The sequence below is a fragment of the Gossypium raimondii genome, chromosome 4 (assembly GCF_025698545.1).
Source record: "Gossypium raimondii isolate GPD5lz chromosome 4, ASM2569854v1, whole genome shotgun sequence".
NCBI lineage: Eukaryota > Viridiplantae > Streptophyta > Magnoliopsida > Malvales > Malvaceae > Gossypium > Gossypium raimondii.
In genome coordinates this window covers 27,492,833-27,518,727 of record NC_068568.1, presented here as the reverse complement: position 1 = coordinate 27,518,727, position 25,895 = coordinate 27,492,833, and the positions used below count along the sequence as shown (strand labels likewise).

Genomic DNA, 25,895 nt, shown 5'->3' with positions numbered 1-25,895 from the left:
GAATAGAGATATTTTAGCAATTGAAGTGTATTCTTTTGATCTAGAAATTGAGAGAACCTTGAGAAGAAGGAAAAAAGAATTAAGAGAAATGGAAAGAATTAGAAATAGTCAGGCTAGAGAAGAGCCATTACATCAGCAAGGAAGGGATGCTGATATTCCTCGAATAATAGATTACAGAGACAGACCCATTAGAGAACATGTAGTGCCAATTTTAGATTATTTGAATCCAAGAATTGTCAAGCCGCATATTCAGGCTTAGTATTTTGAGTTAAAGCCAGTGATGTTTCAAATGTTACAAACAGTGGGGCAGCTTAGTGGATTGCCTACGGAGGATCCAAGGTTGTAGTTAAGACTCTTCTTGGAAGTTTGCGATTCATTCTGGCAACAGGGTGTTCCTGAAGATGCCCTGAAACTGAAGTTATTCCCTTATTCATTGCAAGATCGTGGCAGGGCATGGTTAAATGCATTGTCGTCAAGTACTATGGCATATTGGAATGAACTTTAATAGAAGATTCTGCTGAGATATTATACTTCAAACATGAATGCCAAATTGAGGAACGATATTACGTCCTTTCGGCAATCTGAGGATGAAACATTATATGAAGCATGGGAGTGACTCAAAGAGTTAATTAGAAAATGTTCGATGCATGGTTTCCAACATTAGACACAAATAGAAATGTTTTACAATGGATTTAATGTGCATACAATGATGGTGGTTAACGTAACACCCATTTTCATGTCTTTGATATCAACAGCTCCGTGTGAGAATACTTGAACTACTTCAAACGGACCTAACCAGTGAGATTTCAATTTACCATGGAATAATTTGAGTCTAGAATTAAACAGTAATACATGTCGTCCTAGTTCAAATTGCCTTGGCATAATTTTGTTATCATGTCATCGTTTGGTCTTTTCCTTGTATAGTCTAGCATTTTCATATGCTTATGCCCGAAACTCTTCCATTTCATTTAACTCTCACAACCTTTTATTACTAGCAACAACCCAGTCCATGTTCAGTTTCTTGATAGCCCAAAATGCTTTCTGCTCAAGCTCAATAGGTAACTGACATAGCTTCCCATAAACAAGTTTAAAAGGCGACATCCCTAATGGTGTTTTAAACGCAGTTCAAGAGGGCCACAAAGATTCATCCAGTCTAGTGGACCAATCCTTACGAGATGGATTCACCAGTTTTTCCAAAATCTCTTTAATTTCTCTATTAGAAATCTCAGCTAGTCCATTTGTCCGCAGTTGAAATGTCGTAGCAATCTTATGATTCAGCTCGTACCTACTCAAGGCATTGGCCACCAGTTTGCAATCAAAATGGGATCTTTCATAGTTGATAATGGCTCTAGGTGTACAAAATCTTGTAAAAATGTTCTTATGTAGGAACTTCAGTACTAACTTAGCGTCATTAGTAGCTAGGGCTACCACTTCTACCCATTTAGAAATGTAATCTACCGCCAAAAATATTTATGATTTGCCTACTGATGGTGGAAATGGACCCATAAATCTATTCCCCATACTTCAAATAACTCAACCTCCAATATACTTTGCAGCGGCATTTCATGTCTCCTAGATAGATTCCTCGTTCTCTAAACAAATTTGGCCAATAGAATCTCGACTGAAGCACTTTAGCAGTGATTCTCATTCCTCTAAAATGTCCGCCATAAGGAGATGAATGACAATGCTCCAAAATACTATGTATTTCATCGTCAGAAACACACTTTTGAATGATTTGATCGACACAATGTTTAAATAAGAAAGGTTCATCCCAATAATAGTGCTTAGCATCATGAAGAAATTTTCGCCTTTTATGGGTGTTTAAATTAGGTGACATTACACCACTCACCAAGAAATTCATTATATTGGTATACCAAGGTAATGCTTTGTAAAATACCAATTATTCTTCTGGAAAATCTTCTTTAATAAAGTTTCCATTGCCATCTACATTACCCAATTCTAACCTTGATAACCGATCATCCACTTGGTTTTCAGTCCCCTTTCGACCCTGAATTTCCAAGTCAAACTCTTGTAGTAACAATACCCGCCTAATTAATTTTGGCTTGGCATATTTCTTACGTACCAAATACTTAACAGTCGAGTGATCTATGTAAACTATAACCTTGGTACCCACTAGATAATGACAAAATTTGTTGAATGTGAACACCACAGCTAAAAGCTCTTTTTTCGTGATGGTATAATTAAGTTGTGCATCCATTAGAGTTTTTCCAGTGTAATATATTACACGCAGTATTTTGTCTCTCCTCTTCCCCAACGCTTACTCCCATGGCATAATCGTTGGCATTGCACATGAGTTCAAATGGCAAGGTTCATTCTGGAGCTACTACGATTGGTGTTACTACCAGTCTTTTTTTTAATTCCTTAAAAGCACCTAGGCAGTGTTCATCAAAATCAAAGGGTTTATTTTGCTATAGTAGTGTGCACAAGGGTTTAGATAACTTCGAGAAATCCTTAATGAATCTTCTATAAAATCCTACATGACTTGGAAAACTTCTAACACCCTTGACGCTGGTGGAAGGTGGTAATTTTTCTATTACTTCAATTTTTGCTCTATCCACTTCAATTCCTCACTGTGATATCCTATGCCCTAAGATAATTCCTTCACGAACCATGAAGTGGCTTTTTTACTAGTTTAAGATAAGATTTGTTTCTTCACAACGACATAAAACTAATTCCAATTTTTTTAAACAATATTCAAAATTGTTTTCAAATAAAAATAAATCATCCATGAAAACTTCAAGGAATTTCTCTACCATATTCGAGAATATGGCCATCTTACAACGCTAAAAGGATGCCAGACCATTACATAATCCAAACGGCATCCGTCTAAACGCAAAAGTACCATATGGACACGTGAAAGTTGTCTTTTCTTGGTCACTAGGAGCTATGACAATCTAATTATACCCTGAATAATAGTCCAACAAACAGTAGAAACCTTTTCCTACTAACTGTCCAACATCTTATCAATAAACGGCAATGGGAAAGGGTCCTTCCTACTTGCCTTATTAAGCTTCTGATAATCCATGCACACTCTCCATCCTGTGATTGTAGCAGCTTGTTTTCTATGAAATCAGAATAGTGGTTTTGGGACCACAAATCCAACGTGAAAATATTTATTTTATTATTATTTTAATGTCTACAATATGTTAGTAAAGTTGTATAAAAATTTCGTTGAGAAACTTTAACGTTTGCATGCTTAATAAAGTAAAAAAGGAATAAATAAATAAAAGTGAAAAAGTAGAGTTCTATTAGTTAAAGGTATCTATTAGCTATAAAATTAAATGGTTGAGGGATTTATGTGGTAAATAGACCATTATTATTATCAGTGGACCTTTATGGACACAATTTAAGTGATTTTAAGTTAAAAACACTAAGGTTAAAATAGTAAATTAATAAATTAACTTAAAATAAAAATGAAGAAAGATGGTATCATCTTCCTCAAGCTTTATTTTCACCAAAAATTAAAGAAGAAAAAGCAGTTGATAGAGTTTTAAAGCTTCGGTCATTGCTTTCTGGCATGTAAGTGTAATTTCATTTCGTTGTTAATGATTTTTATGTTTTCGGGATCGTTGTAGTTTAATCTAGCTAGCCCAATGACTAATTTGCAAAAATTTTAAAGAATTAGGGTTTTCCATAAATGTAATTGTATGATTTATGAATTTTGGTGAAAGATTATGAGTCCTTGTAGTGAAATAAACAACTTTTGTGAAGTAATTTTGATGAAATATCATTTAGGGACTTATTTGTTAAAGTAGAAAAATGTCATAGTGAAATTGTGAATTAATGATTTGGTTGGGTTGATATGAGTCCCTAGGTAAATTAACTAGCATGGTATGTGGATAAAATTGCATGAATTTCAATTTATGAGTTTAAGGACAAAATTGTAAAGAGGTTAAAATAATAGGGGCAAAATTATAATTTTGCAAAAGTATAAATTTTGGACTAAATTGAATAGAATGAATATTAAATGGGTTAAATTTTCTTATTTATATCAAGTTAAGCCTCGTATGGATCTAGATCGAGGAAAAGATAAAGTCTCGAACTAGTGAATCATATTTCGACATCTTTTAAATCGAGGTAAGTTCGTATGTTTAAATAATGTTTTAATGTTATTTGATTTATGTGCTACTATGCTATTTATCATGTCATGTTACGACGGAAATCCAACTACGTTATGACGGCTATCGATCCCCATTTGAACCTTAGGAATATATAGGATACAAATGACATGTCATTAGGGTTACCATGTTTTGGGTGCTGGTCCTGAATGTCCTACCTATGGCTGAGTTCCAGCATTTTTTATGGATACTCGTCAGCTTGTGTGAGTGGCATTGTGTAGCTACATTCCGACCATCAGCTTGTCTGAATAGACCTATTTATAGCTCGAGTAAGCATGATGTAAAGGAAAAGGAAAAGGAATGGTTTCGACCATGTTGCACACTTTGTGTAAGCTTACCATGCATCCGATATTATTCTAAATGGTTCAACGGGCATGAAAAGGGAAGGAACAGTAAGTGTTCCAATGGCTAAATTATGAACTTATAAGAAGGTATGAATTGGTGTTGATCAAAGTATCTATAATTATGTTTATGGAAAGTATGAATTTAAATGTGCTATGTTCATGTATTATACCTTACCATGTGATGATATTGTTGAGTTATGTGTTAAAGCACTAACTATTGTTGTTGATGATACTTAGACTTGTGCCAAGCTTGTGTTGGATTGATTCATCGCTATTTTATAAGATTTTTCATTAAAATGGTAAGCTATCTTTATGATGTATGAACTTACTAAGCATTATATGCTTACATAGTTTCTTTCCTATATTTTATAGATTATCGGAAGCTTGACCGGTTTGGAAGCTCGTCAGAGACCTATTACACTATCCAGAGATTATAACGGTATATTTTGATGTTTTAGTCATGGTTATAATTGCATGTATAGGTGGACTTGTGTCTAATGTTTCAGTTGATGTTTATGGCATATAATGTTGCCTTGAATTTGTGGTATTATAGTTGGTGTGCTTTTGGCACTTTGATACATTGATGGTTGATGCCAATATGGCTTGGTTGATGCATGTTTTAAATGACCAATTTGGTATGTGATGATGTAGTTTCAATGTGGTCAATTGTGATGAGTTTTTGGTATGAAAATGGGTTAGATATAAATGTTTGATATATAGACAATTATGCACATGTTTAGATAGATTTGATGAGTTATGTTTGAGGTGCCTTATTGGCATATTGGTTGAATGAATTATTTGTACATTGAAATTGTCATATTATGTATGTTTTGGCATGTCTTGGTTCCTTGATCATAAGTCATATGGCTTGTAGGTACTTACTGGAAATGGGTGAAAGAAATGGCTTGATTTTGGTCAATTTCTTGTCCACGCGGCCTAAGACACAGGCGTGTGTCTCAGCCTTGTGTGACACACGGCAATGTTACACGGCCTTGTGTCCCTTATAGGTTTTAAAGGTTGTATTTTAAAAGTTACATGGCCTAGCACACAGCTTAGCACACTGGTGTCTGAGGCCATTTTGAGTGTTACACGGCCTAGCACACAGGCGTGTGGCTTGGCCATGTGACCAAAGTCAGAGAGTTACACGGGCACGGGCACGGACACGGGCTGGGACATGGTTGTGTGTTAATATTTCAAATGTTACACGGCCTGAGATACGGGCGTGTGTCTCAGCCGTGTGAGTTACACAGCCGTGTGACCCTTGCAGTGTGAATTTTTCTAACTTTTTCATCAATGTTTTAAATGTTCTCGATTTAGTCCCGAATCATGTCTAAAGTGTTTTTAAGGCTCGAGGGCTCGAATAAGGGTTGATATGCATGTGTTTGAATGGTTTATGCTATGATTTATGAAATGTTTGGAAATGAATGATTTTAAGTTACGTTTTTATGGTAATGCTTCGAAACCCTATTCTAGCGACAAATACAAATACAGTGATCGTGTGACGTGGTGTGAGATCATTATTGTCATTGTTAACCACTATGACACCTCTTTTCTTAGGGACACATTGTATAGGGCTTACCCACGACTTGCCTAAGATTGGGTAAATAATGCTAACGTCAAACCACTTGATAATCTCTTTCTTGACAACTTCTTTCATTATCGGGTTCAATCTTCTCTGTTGTTCAATAAAATTTTTGTGGCAATCGTCTAACAAGATTTTACGCATGCAAAACATAAGACTGATCCCCTTTATATCAGTAACGGTCCATCCTAACGCCTTCGTAAATCGTTGCTGGACTTCCAACAACTTGAGTTCTTGTTAAGATGTCAATTCCTCAAAAATCACAACTGGCAAGGTACTTTTATCTCTCAAGTACTCATATTTTAAATGTTACAGAAAAGGTTTCAACTCCAATGCAGGAGGTTCCTCTATAGAAGGTTTAAGAGGCTTGAATGAATGACTTAAATAAATCCAAAGATTCAAATTTTTTCCTTGGTCTCTCTAATTTCTATTTGGCTTCCATGAATTGACTGAGTTCTTCGAAACATACTTCATCAATCCTTTCTAATAAGTCTTCGTTATTATCAAAATTGTTGTGGCAAAGTCTGTTGAATTCTTCCTCCACTATCGTATTTATAAAACTAATGGGGTGGCATACTTCATTTTTGTCTACACATTTCAAAGCATCAAAAACATCAAAAGTAACATGTTGATCATTTACCCTCATGGTCAGTTCACCCTTCTGTACGTCAATTAGAATTTTGCCTGTAGCAAAAAAAGGTCTTCCAAGGATAATTGACACATTTTGATCCGCTTCAAATTCTAGAATAAGGAAGTCAAGACGAAAGATAAATTTATCCACTCTTACCAATACGTCCTTAATTTTACCTTTCGGATGGGCGTAGGATCGATAAGCTAACTGCACAGTCACTATAGTAGGTTTGGCATTCTCGATTCCTAGCTTCCTATAAATAGACATAGGCATTAGATTTATACTCGCTCCTAAATCACATAATACCTTACCAACATAATTATTTCCTATTGAACATGGAATAGTGAAACTCCCTAGATCCTTCAACTTTGGAGATAATTTATTCATCAACATTGTTGTGCACCCTTTAGTGATAGCAGCAGTCTCAAATTCTCCCAATTTACGCTTCTTAGACAATATATATTTCATAAATTTCACGTAATTGGGCATTTGCTACAAAGCTTCTACCAACGGTATGTTGATATGGAGTTACTTCGAAACATCTAAAAATCTTTTAAACTAAATATCCTACTTGGATTTGTGAAATCACTGAGGAAAAGGTAAAGGTGGTCGTCCTTCAGATTGCTAATATTGTTTTGCTGTGGCATCTCTATTGGAAACATGATCTGATTTTGTCACAACATTTCTCTATGTACCCTTTTCAGGTGTTATCTGTTGTTCAGTAGGCTCTGAGATCTTTTTTTGATTACGGTTGGATTTGTCTTTCTCTGTCATGGCATCTTGAACAACTTCATCCAACTGAGTCCCACTTCTAAGAGTGATGGCCTTGCACTGCTCCTTCCTTTTGGTTCTCAAAATTTTCAGTATCACTTCGCAATGCTCTTTGTTGCTTTAAATTTAGAGCTTTTGCTATTTTCCCCACTTGATTTTCAAGAGCTCAGAGAGACACAGCTTGACTCTGAATCACAGCATCATTTTTTTCCATATACTCCTTCAACAAAGATTCAATAGAATTAGAATATGATACCTGACCATAACCGAGCGGTGCATTGTGGTTATTTTGTCTTGCAACATTTTTTGAACTGCCCACACCATGATTATTCCAACTAAAATTCGGATGCTGCTTCCACCCTGGATTGTAAGTGTAGGAATTGAGGTTATTATTCTGATTAAAATTAAGCATGTAATATACTGATGCTGGGTTTGATGGACATTTATCAAACACGTGACTTTCACCACAATAAACGCATGAAAACTGGGTTGATTTCATCTCTTGGACTGCAGTTGGATTTTTCATTATTTTAGTCATGTTTGCTAAAGAAGATACTTGGGCTGCCAATGAGGTAATTGTGTCGAGCTCCACGGTACCTGCAGCTCTTTTGTAGTCCCAACTCTTGTGGTAGGGTACTAATAATCATTGTTGGCAATCTTTTCCAAAATCTCATATGCTTCGTTGGAAGATTTATCCAACAATGTATTATTATTGTCAGATGCATCAACTACCATTCTCGTTTGTGCATAAAATCCAATATAGAATATTTTTATTTGAGTCTAGTGTTGAAATCCATGCATCAGACATTTCTGAATTAAATCTTTAAATCGTTCCCATGCTTCATATAATGTTTCATCCTTTAACTGCCAAAAAGATGTGATGTCATTTCTAAGCTTGGCATTCATGTTTGGTGGATTATACCATAGCAAAAACCTCAGCCAAAGTTCATTCCATGATGTCACTATCCCTGATGGTAGAGCATTTAGTCATGCTCTTGCTCAGTCGCTCAAGGAATATGAGAACAATTTAAGTATTAGGGCATCTTCAGGAACACTTTGTTGCCTAATCGAATCAGAGACTTCTAGGAAAAGTCACAAATGCAATCTTGGATCCTTAGTGGGCAATCCTCCAAACTGTCCTACTATTTGTAGCATCTGAAACATTACCAATTTCAGTTCAAACTATTGCACTTGTATGGTTGGTTTGACTATCCCTGGATTCAAATCATCAAAAATTGGCATAACATGCTCTCGGATTGGTTTATCTTGATCATCTATCACCTCACAAACATGCAGATCAACACCCTAACCATTCATTTTATCATTCATACCAGGTATCACCCTACGAACAGGAGAAGTGGCATCTTGACCATTCAGATTATCATTGAGACTAAGATCATTCCTATTCCTAGCCATTTTTCGCAGTTCTTTCCATCTTATTCATAAAGTTCTATCAATCTCTAGGTCAAAAAGATACTCTTTGTTAGCAGAAATGCCTCTTCTCATGCACTGATGGCAAAGATGTAAAGATTAAATATAACTAAGTTAAATAAAACTAATAAAATTAATTAAAATAAGTAAACCAAATTACACCAAATTTTTTATTCCCGGCAACAGCACCAAAAACTTGTCGCGTGTGCATATGATATGCGATTTCTGCAAGTATATACGTGGAATAAAGTAATAAAATGATGAGTGAGTATCGTTCCCACAATGATCAAATTGGGTATATAATTGGTCAAGTTATTATAATATAAAATGCAATTAATGCTATGGTAAAGCTATGGCAAGTATGTTGTAGCAATTAAAGGAATAGTGATGTATGCAATATGTGAAATTAATGAATACTTGAAATGCTATGGAAAAACAATAGTAGAAATGTAATGGTAATTATGAGAATAACTACGTGAATAATATGTAATAAATAAATAAATGACTAAAAATGTTATGGCAAAGCTACTACGGCAAAGATAAGGGTTATGCGATGTTGAGTGGAAAGGTCGGGATTACTAAAAATCTACTTTTCCAATCAGCTACGCCTCAGCAAAATCATACTTAACCTACTGCTTAGAGGAGTTCTTAAGTGGCCTGCCTCTTTCGAGAGCAAAAACATCAAGTTACCTTGCTTGTGTCTATAAGCCTTTAATATGGTACCCTATAGTGTTACCTTCTGTATGATCGCTGCTCTATGTCTAGAGCCTACTATAAGTATCTATCGAATACTTGTTCATATCATTCAATCATGGTCCAACTAATCCAACATTTTCAGAATTTAGGTTAATTTAAAGGTATGCTGCACAATCAACTATGTCTAGGGATTGCTCACATACACTGTAAAGAATAAAATAATTAAATGAAATAGTAAACTAACTCAGATTTATATTATAGCCATTAAAAACAGTTAAAGTTTCATCAAAGTAATCCCAACCCTATGAGATTTAACTTGTAGGTTGGCAAATAAAATTCAACTCAAAGATTGTTTTCATCACTGTAATTCATGAAGGAACATATTAGAAATAATGGAAGAATATCAAGAAGACAACGTTCGCTTGTCCAATCCATACTCCAGTTGCGCAATGTCCTGAGGTGGCTGAGAGGGGTTGCCTGTGTCTTTCCTCTTTCTATCTCTATTCAGCCGCTACTTACTAATTTACCTAAGGATCTCTGCTCCTAGTTTCGTGCCCTAGGGTTTCATCCTTTGCTTCTTTTTAAATTGCTTTGTTTTTTTTTTAGGATAATTCCAACAACCTCAAGATTTATCTTCTCCTCTTTTCTAGGCAGATTTATCTGGTACAAGTAGAGTTGGGCTAAAACTGATATGCGCTGAATGCTGACTAGACATCTTCCCGGCATTGCTACGGCATACTAGCTGGCAATCTGACCACCCTTTTTCCCCGGTAAAACTTCACTCATTTATTTCTTGTTCTTCACCTACACCTGCCAATACCACAAAACACAACCCTTCCACGAGCAATTAAAAGCATCTAATATTTAAATGCAGCCCAAGTTCTAATGCAATGCTAAAATTACTAATGAAATGTCCTAAAATGCAACTCTATGTACTTAAGTACAAGCAATTAACTAGGTCCAAAAGCATAAAATGGAACTCTTTTCAAGAGTTATCAAGAAGTGCATAGTAGCCCTTACGCTATTCATCCTGGAGGGAGTAAGATGTATCGAGACTTCAAAGAACTGTATTGGTGGCTAGGGCTAAATCGTGATGTAACCGAGTATGTGAGTAACTGTCTGGCGTGCCAGCAAGTTAAGGTTGAGCATCAATTCCCCTCTAATTTGTTGCAGCCTATTCAGATTCCTCAGTGGAAGTGGGATCATGTGACCATGGATTTTGTTAGTGGGGTTTCCTTTGACACCTGCTAAGAAGGATTCAGTTTGGGTTATAATGGATCGACTAATTAAGTTAGCACACTTTCTACCTGCCCGTACTAATTATTCGTTACATAAGTTGGAAAGGTTGTACATTTCAGAGATTGTAAGACTTTATGGTGTACCTTTGTCCATCATTTCCAATCAGGATCCTCGATTTACATCTTAATTTTGGAAAAAGTTGCACAAGGCTTTGGGAACTCGATTGAACTTTAGCACAAATTTTCATCCACAGTCTGATGGGCAATCTGAGTGAGTTATACAGATTCTAGAGGACATGTTAAGGGTTTGTGTGATTGACTTCAGTGGCAGTTGGGAGGAATGCTTAACGTTAGCTGAGTTTGCATACAACAATAGTTTTCAGTCGAGATTTAGATGGCTCCTTTTGAAGCACTGTATTTTTGCAGATGTTGTACACCTCTGTGTTGGACTGATTTGGGGGGAAAATAAAGTATTGGGTCCAAGTTTGGTGCAAGAAATTGGGAATATGGTGAAATTGATTCAAGATCGATTGAGAGCAGCATTTGATCGACAGAAATCTTACGTCGACTTAAGGCGAAGGGATATTGAGTTTAATGTTGGGTATCAAGTTTTCCTTAAGGTTTCACCATGGAAGAAAGTACAGAGGTTTGGGTGCAAGGGCAAGCTGAGCTCGAGATTCATTGGACCTTATAGAGTTCTTAATAGGGTTGGACTAGTGACTTACCAGTTAGAGTTAACTTCGAAGTTGGACCATATTCATGGCGAGTTCAATATTTCTATGTTGAGGAGTTACCGTTCTGATCTATCTCATGTGATTCCAGTCGATGAGGTCGAGGTGAAACCTGGTTTGTCATATGAGGAAGAATTAGTTCAAATTTTGGACCGCGGGGTCAAGACATTGAGGAAAAACCAAATTCCTGTAGTAAACGTCTTATGGCAAAACCATGGTGTTAATGAAGCCTCTTAGGAACCCAAGGATCGATGCGTCACCTCTAGCCTCACTTGTTTGGACCAGGTAAATTTCGAGGATGAAATTTATTCTAAGGGGGTAGAGTGGTCACGTCCCATATTTTATTTATTTTATTGCGTCAGTTTATGACACAAGGAATTAAATGGCCTAGTGGTTAAGTGAGTGAATTATTTCCAAAAAGTCTCATGTTCAAGCCCCTAGATTCCCAGATTTTTTTAATTAATTTTGACAATTTCAAGTGGGTCAAACCCCCTTAGTTGTCCACCTCACTTGCCTTGTGCGTAAGGATTCCTTTTCGTTTCTTTCTAGTCAACTTACATTACATAGCCCCATTTTCACTTCCATGATACATTTTTGGTGCCTTTGTCCCCCTTATTGCCTTTTTCCCTCCCTTATTGCCTTTGTCTCCTCCTCTCCCTTTAACTGCCCCTCCTCTTTGCTCCTCCCTTTTCTCCTATTTTCTTTTATTTTTGCCACATCTTCTCTTTATTTATCCTCCATTTCACGAGGATCACCAACTCACTGCCACCGCCACCGCCACCGCCATCGACCACACCTAAATTCTCTAATTTTTCTTTTTTTTTCTCCTCTTCTTCCCGTAACTGATTTCTCTAATCCCTAAATTCTAATATTTTATTCATAAAAAAGAGTATATCACATCATATATCTAATTATTTTTTATATATTATGTTATTTTTTGTCTAGTTGAGAATCCTCCCCTCTAGTCAACTCTCCGTGGGAAGTTGTTGAGCCCCTATTCCTTCGATATTATGTAAGTTTGGATGATCCTCTGTCTATGATATTCTTTCATTTATTTTTATATATATTCGATAAGGACAATAGTAACTATTCGGTTTATTGGATATTATGAAGTGCTATTTGAAAATCCTGGATTTGTACCCCCACTTTTGGAAGTGTGCAATTTTACAATCGATTTCGATTCAAGATTTGATCTCTTCCTTCAGAGGTTGGAAACGGAGTTGTTGTCATCGGATTTGTGAAATTAGGTGTGGGGATTTTCCTTGATAAAATATATAATATTGTTTTTTTCGAGATAAATATATATTTGAAAAGATTAAATAATTGTTTAATAAAATTTCTGAAAAGTGAAAATGGGCCAATACGTTAAGTATTCATATGGATTGATAAAATTTGATAAAAAAGAGGATTCCAAGTAAGTGATTCTGAAACTTCAGATATGTGATGTTTGTATGTGAATATGTGATTTTTCTGATAAATGTAATATTGTATGTTTTCCTAATACTCATGATATGTGATATATGGCGATATTGGTTATGCATGTGTTATAAACATGACATTGATTTATTGATATTCTGATTTGCATATTGAGCATGCTATTATTCTGATTATGATTCACATGTTAAGCATGTCATGATTCTGATTCGCATGTTAAACATTCCACTATGATAGACCATAATAAGATTTGATTCGCATGTAAAGCATCCCTACTGAAATTCTATTTTGTATGTCATATCTCATGCATGGGGTTGGGACTTTCTTTTGGATGGTTTTTGGATTGTTTTGCATGATTTGAATTTTTAAACTATCACCTAAGACAATTTATGAAATTGATAAGTAAAATTGGATTTTTCATAATAATGTCAAACTTAACTCAATGATTGTATTTTCAAACTCAATACTTTGTTTTCGAAACTCAACACCACCTACTCATGAAACTGAGATTTTACAAGATATATTAAACATATGTTTTCAAAATGACAAATGTGTTATGTTATTTTTCCGCTACGGCATTTACTTGAAATATGATTTTTTTTTTTTGTAAATCATTAATACTTGAGTTTTTCTAAAGATAAATAATTTCAACAATACTTGGCTTTTCTTAAAAAAAAATCAAAATGACATTTTAAAATGATGACGATTATTAAAGAGAAAATAGTTAAAAAATTATTCTACGCCAACAACATGGCTAATGTGATCTTCGAGATTCGACCACAATGTCTAGGTCAGGTTTACGGAATTACACAAATTGTGTGATTGGATAAAAGATTTATAGAAGAAATATCATTTCTATTAAGGTTTTCTACATTATAAAACCAATTTACTTGTTTGGATTAAACTAGTGATGAATTTCAAAATTCTTAAGGAATTTTAACACTGGATTTGAGCATCTCAAATTCCACCTACAAGTGGTTATTCAAAATTTATCATTGTATTTCATTCAAAACACATGATTCTACTATAAAATAAAATAAACATAAACATAAATTTTAAATATATTGTTTTATTTAATTCTAGTATATTTTTAAAATTTTGTTCTATTAAAATATTAAAAATATTTACAAATCTAATAATATGCATATTGTATATTTTATTTTTAATATTATGGTTCTTATTTAATTTTCTTTTAACTCAGCCTAATTTTTTAAAATAAATATTTGTCCAAATAATATAATGCTAGTACTTTAAAATTCTCAAAATATTTTAAATTTCTCAGAGTTTGTACTTTTTATTTATGTATTTTTACTAATTTTTAAGATTAGTTGTTTATTTGTTAATGAGTCACATTTTAAATATGAAAATAATATTTAATGTGTCATAACCAATTAAAAATTAATATATATTATCACCCATGAGTCTCAATTCAACTAGAAAATTATCAAAACTCAATTCTTTTTACAAATTAACAAATATAAGGAGATTACTTTTTTATATTATAAAAATCTAAAAGATACATATATGATAAATTTTAAGATTATGACACCAGGATCATTAATATTTTAAATTAAACCTTATTCGCCTTTCATTTCAATTTTTAATAAATATATTTGTTATATGATTTTTTCACATACATCATTAGTTTTCCATAATCTAGGTAGATAAGTCACTCAACTTTGGCCAAAATATCAATTAAGCCCTTCATAAGTTTAAAAAAAAAAAACACTCAATTAGCCTTCAAACATTAAAAATAAATTGGTTGAGCCCTTTAACCAATGGTTTCTGTCATTGACTGTTAATTTGCGAACGTGACCATTAATGGCTACTAAGTCAGTTATTATGTTGCTAACATAACATTCTACGTTAGCAAAAATTAAAATATATATATTTAATAATTTTATGTCTAAAATGGACTTGGTAAACAAAAAATTTGCTCAAATTCATCCCTAGATTTAAAATTTTGAATTATAAACATTTTTATTTTTGAAAAAAATGTTAAAATGTTAAATAAGCACTCCAAAAATAATTTAAAAAGTCAACTTAGCTTGTCGAAAAGTGCATTTAATTAAGCTCTTTCAATCATGATTGGTATTAAATTGAGCCCTTTGGATTCATTTTTCCCTCAAAATTCCTTACAAGTCATTAAGTATCGATGTGGCAAGCTAACATGGCAAGTAACTTGAAAAAGGTGACGTGACAATGGATGTAGAAAATGATAATGTGAAAGGCCTAATTAATTTTTATTATTTTATAAAGGTTTAATTGTTTATTTAATCCTATTTTCAAAAAATTATAAAAAATATTGAAAATAATTAAATATTATAAAATATAAAAATACAGAAACAAAAGGTTATAAAATTATTAATATTACAAAACTATTAAAATTATTAAAATTTTATAAAAAATTATTAAAATACTAAAAGTTAAATAGAAAATAGAAAAATTTTGTTATCTTGCAAATTTCGAGTCTTTAGTTTTATAATTTTTCTTTACTTCTTTTGTAATTTTAATAAGTTTTATATATATATATTTAAAAATAATAACTTTAAATTTTTTCTATTATTTTTTTATAGTTTTATATTTTATACTTTTCTAAAAATCTAGAATATTTAGAATTTTGAATAAATTTGCCTGCCATATCAACTATCACAATCATTTTTCATGCCAACCTTCATTGATGATTCGAATGACTCAATTGAGATGCACTTTTCAACAAAAAATTAAATTATTACTTTTTTAATTATTTTTAGGGTTTGGCAGTTTAGTCTTTAAAATAATAAAATTTATTAAAATTTTATAAAATATTAAATAAAATAAAATTATTAAAATTTAAGTCCATAATGGACTTAAATTTTTTAAATAAATTTTATTTGTTTTGTGGCCATTAACAACCAATCGTTATGTTGTTGATGGGATGATCCACATCATTTTCCACATCAGTTTATCATATCAATTACCACGATCATTTTTCATGTTAAGGGCTTCCATAGAAAAATAAATTCAAAACACTCAATTAAGTACCAATCATTATTTGAAATGCTTAACGTCGACAAGAGGCTTAATTGATGTTTTTAATTACTTTTGGAGGGCTTTATTCCATTTACTGATAACAGGATTGTCCTCGCTGCATAAAATAGCATTACTCTCCAAAAACCCGAAGAACTGCGTTTGAGATCTCCAAGGTTCAAGTCCCAGTAATGACATCCCCTCCCTCAATTTGTAATGTACCAAAAACAAAATAGCATTACTCTACTGTACAAAATGACAATAATAGGTTTGGACTTGGACAGTTCCAAAACTGCCCTTAAAGCTTATCGCGGTTGGTTAACCATCAGGTCTGCAAAACTCACTGCTAAGCTTTATTATTGCAGTAAAACTATGCGGATATCTAATGAAGGATCCACGTTATTCAATTTTTATCGTCTTCAAAAGGAGTAGCTGATAATCCCAATTGGAATAAGCTGCTCAAAAGTAAGATGACATCTACATGCAATAGTTTTTTGCGCACCACTCTTGTTCATATATGTATAGCCAAAGCCTCCGTATGAACTATTAAACACCAAAATTCATAGTACTTTATAGGTTTGCTAGTCCTAATCAAAACTTGATATAATTTTTCATCTTAAACACTAGACTGCACTTATGCTAACCAATTCTTGAAGAAAGACGGGTAATAGTCATTAGTATCATGTTGGCCTCACTTTGAAGTCAACAGTTAATTAAGTGTTGCATATGGATGCCAACAATTCAATCAACAAATCCATAAACAAGGAACAGGAATCTAGAAATTTTTTTACCTAATGTGCATCAACTCTGCCCGTATAGGCTAATGGTAGTTGAATGAAATGGGCTCCAACTTTACTTATATATGAATGCAGGCTATGCCAACTTTCTATAGGAGAAACACAACTCAGACAATTGCAGCGGCAGCTACAAAGGCATAACCCACAAATGCGCAAATAAATTCATTTATCCCGGGTAAATTCAGCTTTCAAATCCTCCCAAACTTGAGGGCCACTAGGATGATTATTGACACATTGGCTCAGAAATATTTTGTCTGACCATGAAATTATAGTGCTCAAGGCCAGGTCAGGCTCTGCCTTTCCCTGATCTTTGAGCCAATTATACATTGCCAATCTAAGCCTAACCCTCTGCGTTGTATACGAAAGATACGAGGGGAACAAAATCAAAGAGGATAAAGGGAAACCTAGCTCATTCACTAGAATATCAATCTTAGATTGGATGAGAGCTTTTGATTGATTTAGGATTTGGGGGGATACACGTACCATTTTAGAAACATCTTCCTGATCCAAACCAGCATTCACAATAGTATCAAATCTCTCTTGAAGCTCTCCTCCCCTGCCTCGAAACACCTTGAATGCTTTCTTCAACATGTTAGGGTTTTCCCCGTATCCCAAGTCTAAGAAGAACTTTGTCTTCAACTTTTGTGACTCCAAACCCTCTCCCGAGTCTGGTAATGGCCTAACTCTTGTTCCCATACCCCATTTACTCAATTCTTGGGGATTCTCTTGTATGTATTTACAAAGCCGCTTTTTTCCAACATTTAGGTCATGAAGCAAACTACTTGTTTTCTTCAATGTGCATGAACCAAGTAATATGGGGTAAGAACACACAATTTTCCCAATCTCATCCACTTCCATCTCAATCTCCTGAAAAAACAGAAAAAATCTGATAATATTTGAAACAAAATGTGAAACTTGGATTTCCGGAAACTGTAGAAACATAGAGGATATCCTGTCCATTCGGAGTCCAAATTTCAACAGGAATGCAATTAGCGAAAGCACTCTGCCACTGGAGCCCTCAAACAAAAGCAGTGGATGCTGGCTGATTAACCCACCTAACTCACCGCTACAACCCATCTCCCTAAAGAATTTCAAAACTCGAAATATCATACTCCAATTGTAGAACTCCTTCTCCGACAAATGCTCCTTAATCCACGCATAATCAAATCCCAAACCGTTCAAAATCTCTAATACCTTAATAAATTTAATATCTATATCCCCAGTCAAAACATGAGGACTATAAACAATAATCTTCGCAATAAAAGACTGACTAAGCCCTAGTTTTTGATAAGCTTGAAGCTTCAATAGCAAAACTCCAAAATCATGCTGAAACACTTGAACTGCTTTCTTATATATCTGACCAATCTTATTTCGTTCAACCCCGAACTCGCACAAGACCCTATAATTCTCTAGCAACAAACAATCATCACTGAGAAACAACAAATCCCTAGGAAGTAAAGGGGTATACTCACAAGGTTTCAGTCCCAAACTCTCAAAGAAAGGTTCAAATTCATTAATGGGATGGTAACGCAAAAACCGCGACATAGACCTTCTAACATCTTTCACAATTTCAAACTTCTTCAAAAGCTTTCTTAAGAAATGGGGTGAGTTTTTGCTCATATTCTCTGCATCTACAAACTGAATACTCCTAGTAGAATGCAAATACTCCAACAACGCGGTTTGAGCCTCTTTCAATGTGGCACGGGGGATTCGCACGCCGTCTTCCCCATAACACCGTTGACTCAAAACTGATCCTTTTGTGGTATAAAGTCTAGGGTTTTGGCTTTGTGGGATGTGAAATGAACCCATTTTTTGCTGGTTTTCAACAAAATAAGACGATACCCATTTGAGAATAGATGGATTCCCAAGTTTTTGAAAATGGGTCATCATTAGTTTGATCAAATATGAAGCCAACTTATCAATAGGCAAAGAGAGCAGACAAAGGATAGGTTTTAAAGCAGATATGGTTCAGTTATGGCGTATTACCTGGGATTTGGCAAGTGTGGGTGCATTGTCAGCTATTTTGTTTGTTCATTTCCTCTTCAACTGATGTAGAGGTAGGCAGGCAGCCCAGAAGGCAGTTGCAATAAGGTTTACAGTCTTAATTTCAGACTCGCCAGAGGGTTTTTGGTTGAACTGACGCGGGTTTACGCTAAACAACGGAAATACATTAGATTTGATTATTTTATATATACCCTTTTGAACTTTAGAAATACTTTACCTTTTGCTATTTAAAAATTTTGGTTTCGTATAATTTTATTGGTTGTTATAAACAAAGTAAAATAATATTTTTAATATCAATAAATTTTTTTTCAATCTAGCCTTTACCTTTAAAAGTAAATAAAAAAAATTAAAAATTAATCTTTTTCATATTTTAAGTAAAAATAAAAAAATTAAAATAGAAATATTTTAAAAAAAATCTAAAATTATGAAAAAATTATTTAAAATTCAAAAATAAAAAAATCATTTTAAATATATAAAAATTCTAAAATTTAATGTTGTCTAAACTGGATTGGACTAACATGTCGAATTAGTTGGAATAGGAATCTGCTAGGTATCGATCCGTGATAGGTAAAAAAATTGGTTGATTTGTGAACTGTACAAACTATTTGAATTGGGCTAAAAACCTGTTAACCCAACTTTTATAATTATTTAATATTTAATATTTTTTATTTTTAATAATTTATTTGTTTTGAACTGATAGGACTGTTCAAGTTTAGAATCCATTCGTCTAACTAGTTTGATCACCACTTTGGTTCCAAAAACATTGCCAAAATTCAAATATATATGTGTGTTAATAAGAGGTGTTCATGGGTCATGTAACCCCATCAACCCGATCAGCTCAACTCGTTATGAGATGTCTTAGGCTTATATTTTTTAACCTTGGGATGACCGACCTAGGCTCGTTTTAATGTTTAAATAATGTAATATTTATACCAATATTTAATTATAAAAATAATGCATGGGTTATGTAACTCAGTTAGCCCGACCGACCTAACTCGTTTTGGGATGGGCTTAGGCTTATATTTTTTTAACCTTAGGTTGGTCGGACTTAGCTTGTTTTTTAACAATCACTAAAGGTAAAATTAGACAAAAGGACCAAGATTTTTAAATAAAAAAAGTGCAGGGACCCAATGTCTTAAAATTAAAGTACAAGATTAAATTTTAAACTTCAAAAAGAATTTGACTTCTTTAAACCAAATTAATCCTTCTATAAAAATTTAGGGATAATGTTAATATAACACCCCAAAATTCTTAGTACAAAAAATGGTACTGGCCTAAGAATGAATACAATGAATTATTAAAAAATTTGGAAATGAGTTAGTTATTGAGTACTGGTATGGAATTAATTTGATATTTGAGAAGGAAATCAACATAGAGGATTGTGAAAGTGAGAATTCAGTGAAAATGACCATTTTTTTTTAAATGAGGACAAAAGCATAAATTTGACCAAAAAAGAAAAAGGAACTAATCATGGTTATTTGGTATGAAAGTGACATGGAACATGCATTACTATGATGAGGATCACCTTTGGATTAAATTGAAAAATAGTGAAGAGTACATAGACTAAATTGCAATTTTATTATTGTCATTGTAAAAGGGCATAAGTGTAATTTTCAACACTGGAGGACAAATATTGAAGTATAATTGTGATTTAAGAAGTTTGGATATGTTAAGTGTTAAGTTGATTGTAACACCTTATACCCGATCCGATTTACAAGATCTTGATATAAGATGTCATAATACTTAAATACTTAACAAAAATTTTACAACTAGTGAAAATCATATTGAACATACTTCTCATTTATTTGTATTATTTTCTAAGTCAAAAGATTTTAAAGGAAACGTTTATTAATTAATACAGATTCAAAAAGCAGTATAAAACATTACAACTTAAATCTTTGTTAAAAAAGACTTATTCATGGAGTAGAGTACTATTCGACATATTCCCAAGAGAGCCATTCCATATGCTTAATATCGATCTTCGAACTGCCACTTTGATGCATTCCTAGCTTGGTTCCTCCAGGCGCACTTGTTCAATTTCAAGAACCTACATTACAAAAAGACATCTGAAAGTTCAACAGAACTTAGTGAGTCTCAACCAATATTACCTTTAAACGTTATTATTTGATTAACCGGCTTGAAGATTCTAGACTTCCTTTCAGATTTTGGCGGATACTTTTCTGATTCCTAGTATATAACTATATACCAGTTGATAACTCTTGAAAAGAGTTATACTTCAAGTCTCTAGATTGAATTAATTGTTTATAAATAAGTAAATATATTTTCATTTTTAGATATTTTAAAAACATTGCATAACAAAGCTTGGATTGTGCTATAAATGTTATTATTTGTTACTTTTATTATTGGGGAAGAAGGTGTTAGTTGTGGTTGGCATCAAGTGCAGGATGAAGAAGAGAAGAGAAAAAAAAGAGTAGAAAAATGAATGAAGTGAAATATTGCCATGGTAAAATATTGGTTAGATTGCCAATAAGGCGCCATGGTAATTCTAGGAAGATGATGCAACACTCAATCCACGTCACTCTCAGTCAGCTATATTTGTACCAGATAAACCACCTTGAAAAAGAGGAAGAAAAAGGTGTGTGCTGAGAGAGAGGGACCTACCCTATAAAGAAGGAAAGAAACAAAGAGAAAAGGGGGATCTAGAGAGAGAGAATATTTGAAGAGCAGTTTTGTTTCTCTTTGCATTAGATTCTCATGAAAAATCTCAGTGAAAAAGAGAGGAAATGGTAGTAGCTTACAGAGCAGAGTAGTCACAGACACAAGGAAAGGGAAGAGAAATCTGCCCTGGATTTTGCATCAAATCTTATTATTAAAGTGAAAGCTGGAATAGCAAAAGCTTCCTGTAGTTCTACCTTTATTTTCTGATTTGAAGTTTGTGATTCATAAACTTAAATGATGAAGTTGAATGGTTGTGTTTTGGATTTGAATATCCAACCCATGAGCTAAATCTCAATTGGTTGGAATTATTTTGGTGAATTCTTATTATCTTTAATGCCCATGGTTTGATTTTGAGTAGATTACTATTTCATTCGAGTTGTGATTATTTTAAATGCATGCATGCAAGATCTAGACATAGATGACTGTATATTATATTTTTAGATCTAAGTTAATTCTAGAAAGATTAAATAGATTGGATTATTGTCAGATGATACAAGCAAGTATTCGAAAGAATATTTGCAACAATCTAGACGTAGAAGTTGCAATCTGTATAGGGAAAGGAAGAACAACTATATATCATTCTAGAGTTCTATAACACCTTATACCCGGCCCGATCGCCGAGGCCGAATAATAAGATGCTACATCACCATCTCATTTCTTATTCATGAAGACTACATTTTGTTAAGTGAACATGCATCCTTTTAATTGCTTTAAAAGATAGTACTTAGAAGCTAATTACGGGTCATGCAAACTAAATTTTAAACTTAGTCAACTTAACATGCAACATTCGAACTTAATTTGAGCATTTATGAAACATTGGGACCTAATAGCAAAATTTCCCAAAAAGGTTAGTAGGTATCAATACTAAATCTAAGGTATCGATATTTCTTCTTAGTGGTATCAATGCCACATGGAAAATCGATACCAAAATAGCTCATTGTTTTCCACCTGAGACCAAACTTATTGGAAAATATTGATACCTCTCTCAGGGTATTGATAATTACACCTCCACTATCGATACTGGGGCCATCGTATCAATACCAAAGCCGTATTCTGTCTCCCTGCACTTTCGAGAGGACAGAGGTATCTTTTTAAGTCTTAATATAGATACCCCTACTTCTGTTAACAAAAATTCAGCATACATTTGCGTTTAAATCATTCAAACTTAATTCTTAAACATCATATTTCATTCATTTAATCAAATAAGCATCAAAATGACTAAAACAATAATCCAAAATACCATGTCCAAATCCAAATGCTTCTAAACATATTTAACATGCAAACAATTAATCCAAAATATACTCAACAAAACCAATATAAATGTCTGTCCCATTGCCTTAACTTATATACTCAAGAATGATTAATAACACCTACTATAACGACTAAAGTATAGCTTGGATCAACCCCTCGACGGCCACACTACTCACACCAGCACTAAGTATCTACAATGGTAAAAAAGGACAAGCTCAGTGAATGCTTAGAGTAACCACTTGTGCAAACTAGTCATCAAGGAAACATATATCATATTGTTTAACTTATGTGACTTGCATACAATTTCATATATACATCCATGATCATGCATTTAATCACAAGAATCACATACAAGTACAAATTATGATAGATTGACTCATGAGAGGATGAAATATAAAGTGGACTTTATTACCACACATCGGATACACGAATCTCCTCCACACCACACATAGACTCATTGAGTCAGTCGTATACCACAAGTGAAGCGTATAGCTAACACTCTCCAACACACTACACATTCATATCCCGATGAATGGAGCTTGGCTCAGATTCCCTTATTTCTTTGAGTTCTATCCTTGGGCCTCAACGCCCCAATATCACAACATATGTAAATGAGTACTCATAATTCTCTGCCATGCCAACTATATCAAACAGTTTCATTAAATCACAAGGCCAAAATATCTATAATAAAAACAAAAAATTACGTATTGATTTTTCTACACATTTTCATTGCACATTCACATTCATATCACATTATAATCTCTGTCACATGGCATGTTTAACATACCCTCATAACCACATACACAACAGTCATCTCATATTCATGGCATATGTTCTAGCATTACATTTATATTCACAACTCTGCAATCTCAATTTTCACAACATACATACAACCCATTCTGTAAAAAAACACTTACACTTGGAATTTAGAGTAGGGGTTTTGGCTACTTCTAAATTCCCAAATACACAACGATTCACTTGCGAGCGATTATTCCAAACACTCACCAAATTGAACACTTTTGCCAAAAGCCGAAAGCTTAGGTAAGCTTTTCTTTGCCTTTATTCCTACTCGTTGAAGGTCCTACTGACTTCGGTGTTTCAACAAGGAAAACCATACAAAAGCACCATCAACCAAATAACCATCAACTCATTAAAACAATCACAAACATAAGCCTAAGCTACCTTAACTTTTAACATAGAAACTTTAGATTCGAATATCTCAGCCTACACTTAATCTTTTCACACAGAACGAATTCCGTTCACCTACATGTTCATCTACAACTAATTCCCAACCTTTAAACTACTCAAAACCACACATTTTAAGGTATCAAAATATTTCGACAAGTTTTAGCCTTTAGAACAAAAAAATCATTAAAACTCAAGAATTTCTTAACAAAACTTCAAAGTATCTTTAGAAAGTTTCTAATCTTGTTAAAACAAGTGAAAAACACTTTAAAATCAAGTTTTTATCCACAAACCTGAAATCCACCATTAATGACCATAATTTTGGCTTTTACCTAAATCATGCATTTTACAAGCTAATAATTTGATTTAAGGAACTAAATAACATTTAAAACTAATATGAAAATGGTTAATTACCTTGAATGCAGAAAAATGGTGATTTTGACACAACCTGAAAAATCCACGTTTTGGAGAAGATGAAGAAGATGATGTAATTTGTGGGTGATTTCCTTAGGTTTAATAGAGATTGATAGTTCAAAGGTAATAGAAATAAAGGAGATTTAGGAATCAAAGTTTAAAATCACTTAGAAGAGCAAGAGGAGAGCAAAAATGGCACATGCAAAAAGAAGAGAAATTTTAACATGAAAGCAAACTAGAATTGGGGTTTATTAGGTTGATTTTAAAACTCTGGTCTATTTGCTTCATAAAGACTGCCGGTTTGATACCTTTACAAATCAGTCCTATTTATTAAATTTAAGACATTTAAAAATCGTTTTTAGAAATTGACTTAATTTTATGAAAACTATTGTCGAAAACATTATCGATTACCCAACTTATGAAATTCTAAATTCATCTAAACCAAAACTCCTAAAATAACCCTAAAACTCCTTGGCCCAATTTTGAGGTGTGACAAGTTCTGTAGATATACAAAAACTTAGAATGATAGCTTAAAGTTTGGATCTCGAAAGAAGTAGACTGTAGTAGTGAGTCCCTAAGCAGTAGAATAGTCAAGATTTTGCCATGGCATTATTTTAATATAAAAATAAAGCCTGAGTAATTCCAACCTTTATCATTCAACAGTACAAATCTTCCTCACTTATTCTTTGAGAATTGCCACATCATTTAAATTGCCTTAGCATATTTTCATTCATAATTGATTTTATTAAATCATTCATTAAATTTCATTATCAATTTGTCATATATTTCTTTTGTGCAAATTAATTAGTCAATATCATAATAATAGCATAACCAATTATTTTAATCAATTTCGATCCCTATGGAGGCGATACTCACTCATCACTTTATTACTTGATTCGACGTGTATACTTACACATTCGCGTTACACATTCACATGTGACAAGTTTTTGGTGCTGTTGCCAGGGATCGGCAAAATTGGTGAAAATTTGGTGTGTTATTATTTTTTATTTTTATTTTTTAGCCTAATTAGTTGTTTTGATTTTTCTTTCAGGATTTCTTTATTTGTTGGTGCATGAGTAGAGATATTTTAGTTATTAAATAGTATTCTTTTGATCCAGAAATTGAGAGAACCTTGAGAAAAATGAGAAAAAAATTGTGAGAAATGGAAAGAATTAGAAATGATCAGGTTCGAGAAGAGCCATTACATCAGGTTATATAATGACATGTATTTCTAGACTCGTACATGCTATGTTCAGTTTGAGAATCGACTAAACCGTAGCTCTAATACCACTAAATGTAACACCCCTAACCTGTATCCGTCACCGAAATAGGGTTACAGAGCATTACCGTAAAAACATAACTTAAAAGCATTCATTTCTAAACATCACCATAATCATAGCATAATTCATTCATACACATGCATATCATCCTTTATTCGAACCCTAGGGGCCCTAAAAACACTTTAGAAACGATTTGAGACTAAATTGGAAACATTTAAAACATTGAGAAAAAAGTTAGAAAAATTCATACTGCAGGAGTGACACTGTAACACCCCTAAC

At 33.4% G+C, this 25,895-nt stretch overlaps 2 protein-coding genes and 2 non-coding genes across 4 annotated transcripts; 2 read left to right on the top strand and 2 right to left on the bottom strand.

The window, feature by feature from the left end:
- Positions 1-547: 547 nt before the first annotated feature.
- Positions 548-654, bottom strand: LOC128040778 (small nucleolar RNA R71). Its single transcript, XR_008195584.1, has one exon. It is a non-coding gene; the product is annotated as a small nucleolar RNA R71 (small nucleolar RNA).
- A 7,603-nt stretch (positions 655-8,257) lies between these two features.
- On the top strand, positions 8,258-8,364 carry LOC128040795 (small nucleolar RNA R71). The gene has a single exon (XR_008195601.1). It is a non-coding gene; the product is annotated as a small nucleolar RNA R71 (small nucleolar RNA).
- A 2,764-nt stretch (positions 8,365-11,128) lies between these two features.
- On the top strand, positions 11,129-11,800 carry LOC105797580 (uncharacterized). Its single transcript, XM_012627530.1, has one exon. It carries the CDS (start codon positions 11,129-11,131, stop codon positions 11,798-11,800), a length of 672 nt encoding a protein of 223 aa, XP_012482984.1.
- Positions 11,801-16,952: 5,152 nt separating this feature from the next.
- On the bottom strand, positions 16,953-18,958 carry LOC105798749 (transcription termination factor MTEF18, mitochondrial). Its single transcript, XM_012628960.2, has one exon. It carries the CDS (start codon positions 18,691-18,693, stop codon positions 16,966-16,968), a length of 1,728 nt encoding a protein of 575 aa, XP_012484414.1. The 5' UTR covers positions 18,694-18,958; the 3' UTR covers positions 16,953-16,965.
- Positions 18,959-25,895: the final 6,937 nt, after the last annotated feature.

What these genes read in the sequence shown, in the direction of transcription:
- LOC105797580 (XM_012627530.1), top strand. Translation starts at nt 11,129, where the DNA reads ATGTTAAGGGTTTGTGTGATTGACTTCAGTGGCAGTTGGGAGGAATGC.
- LOC105798749 (XM_012628960.2), bottom strand. Translation starts at nt 18,693, where the DNA reads ATGATGACCCATTTTCAAAAACTTGGGAATCCATCTATTCTCAAATGG.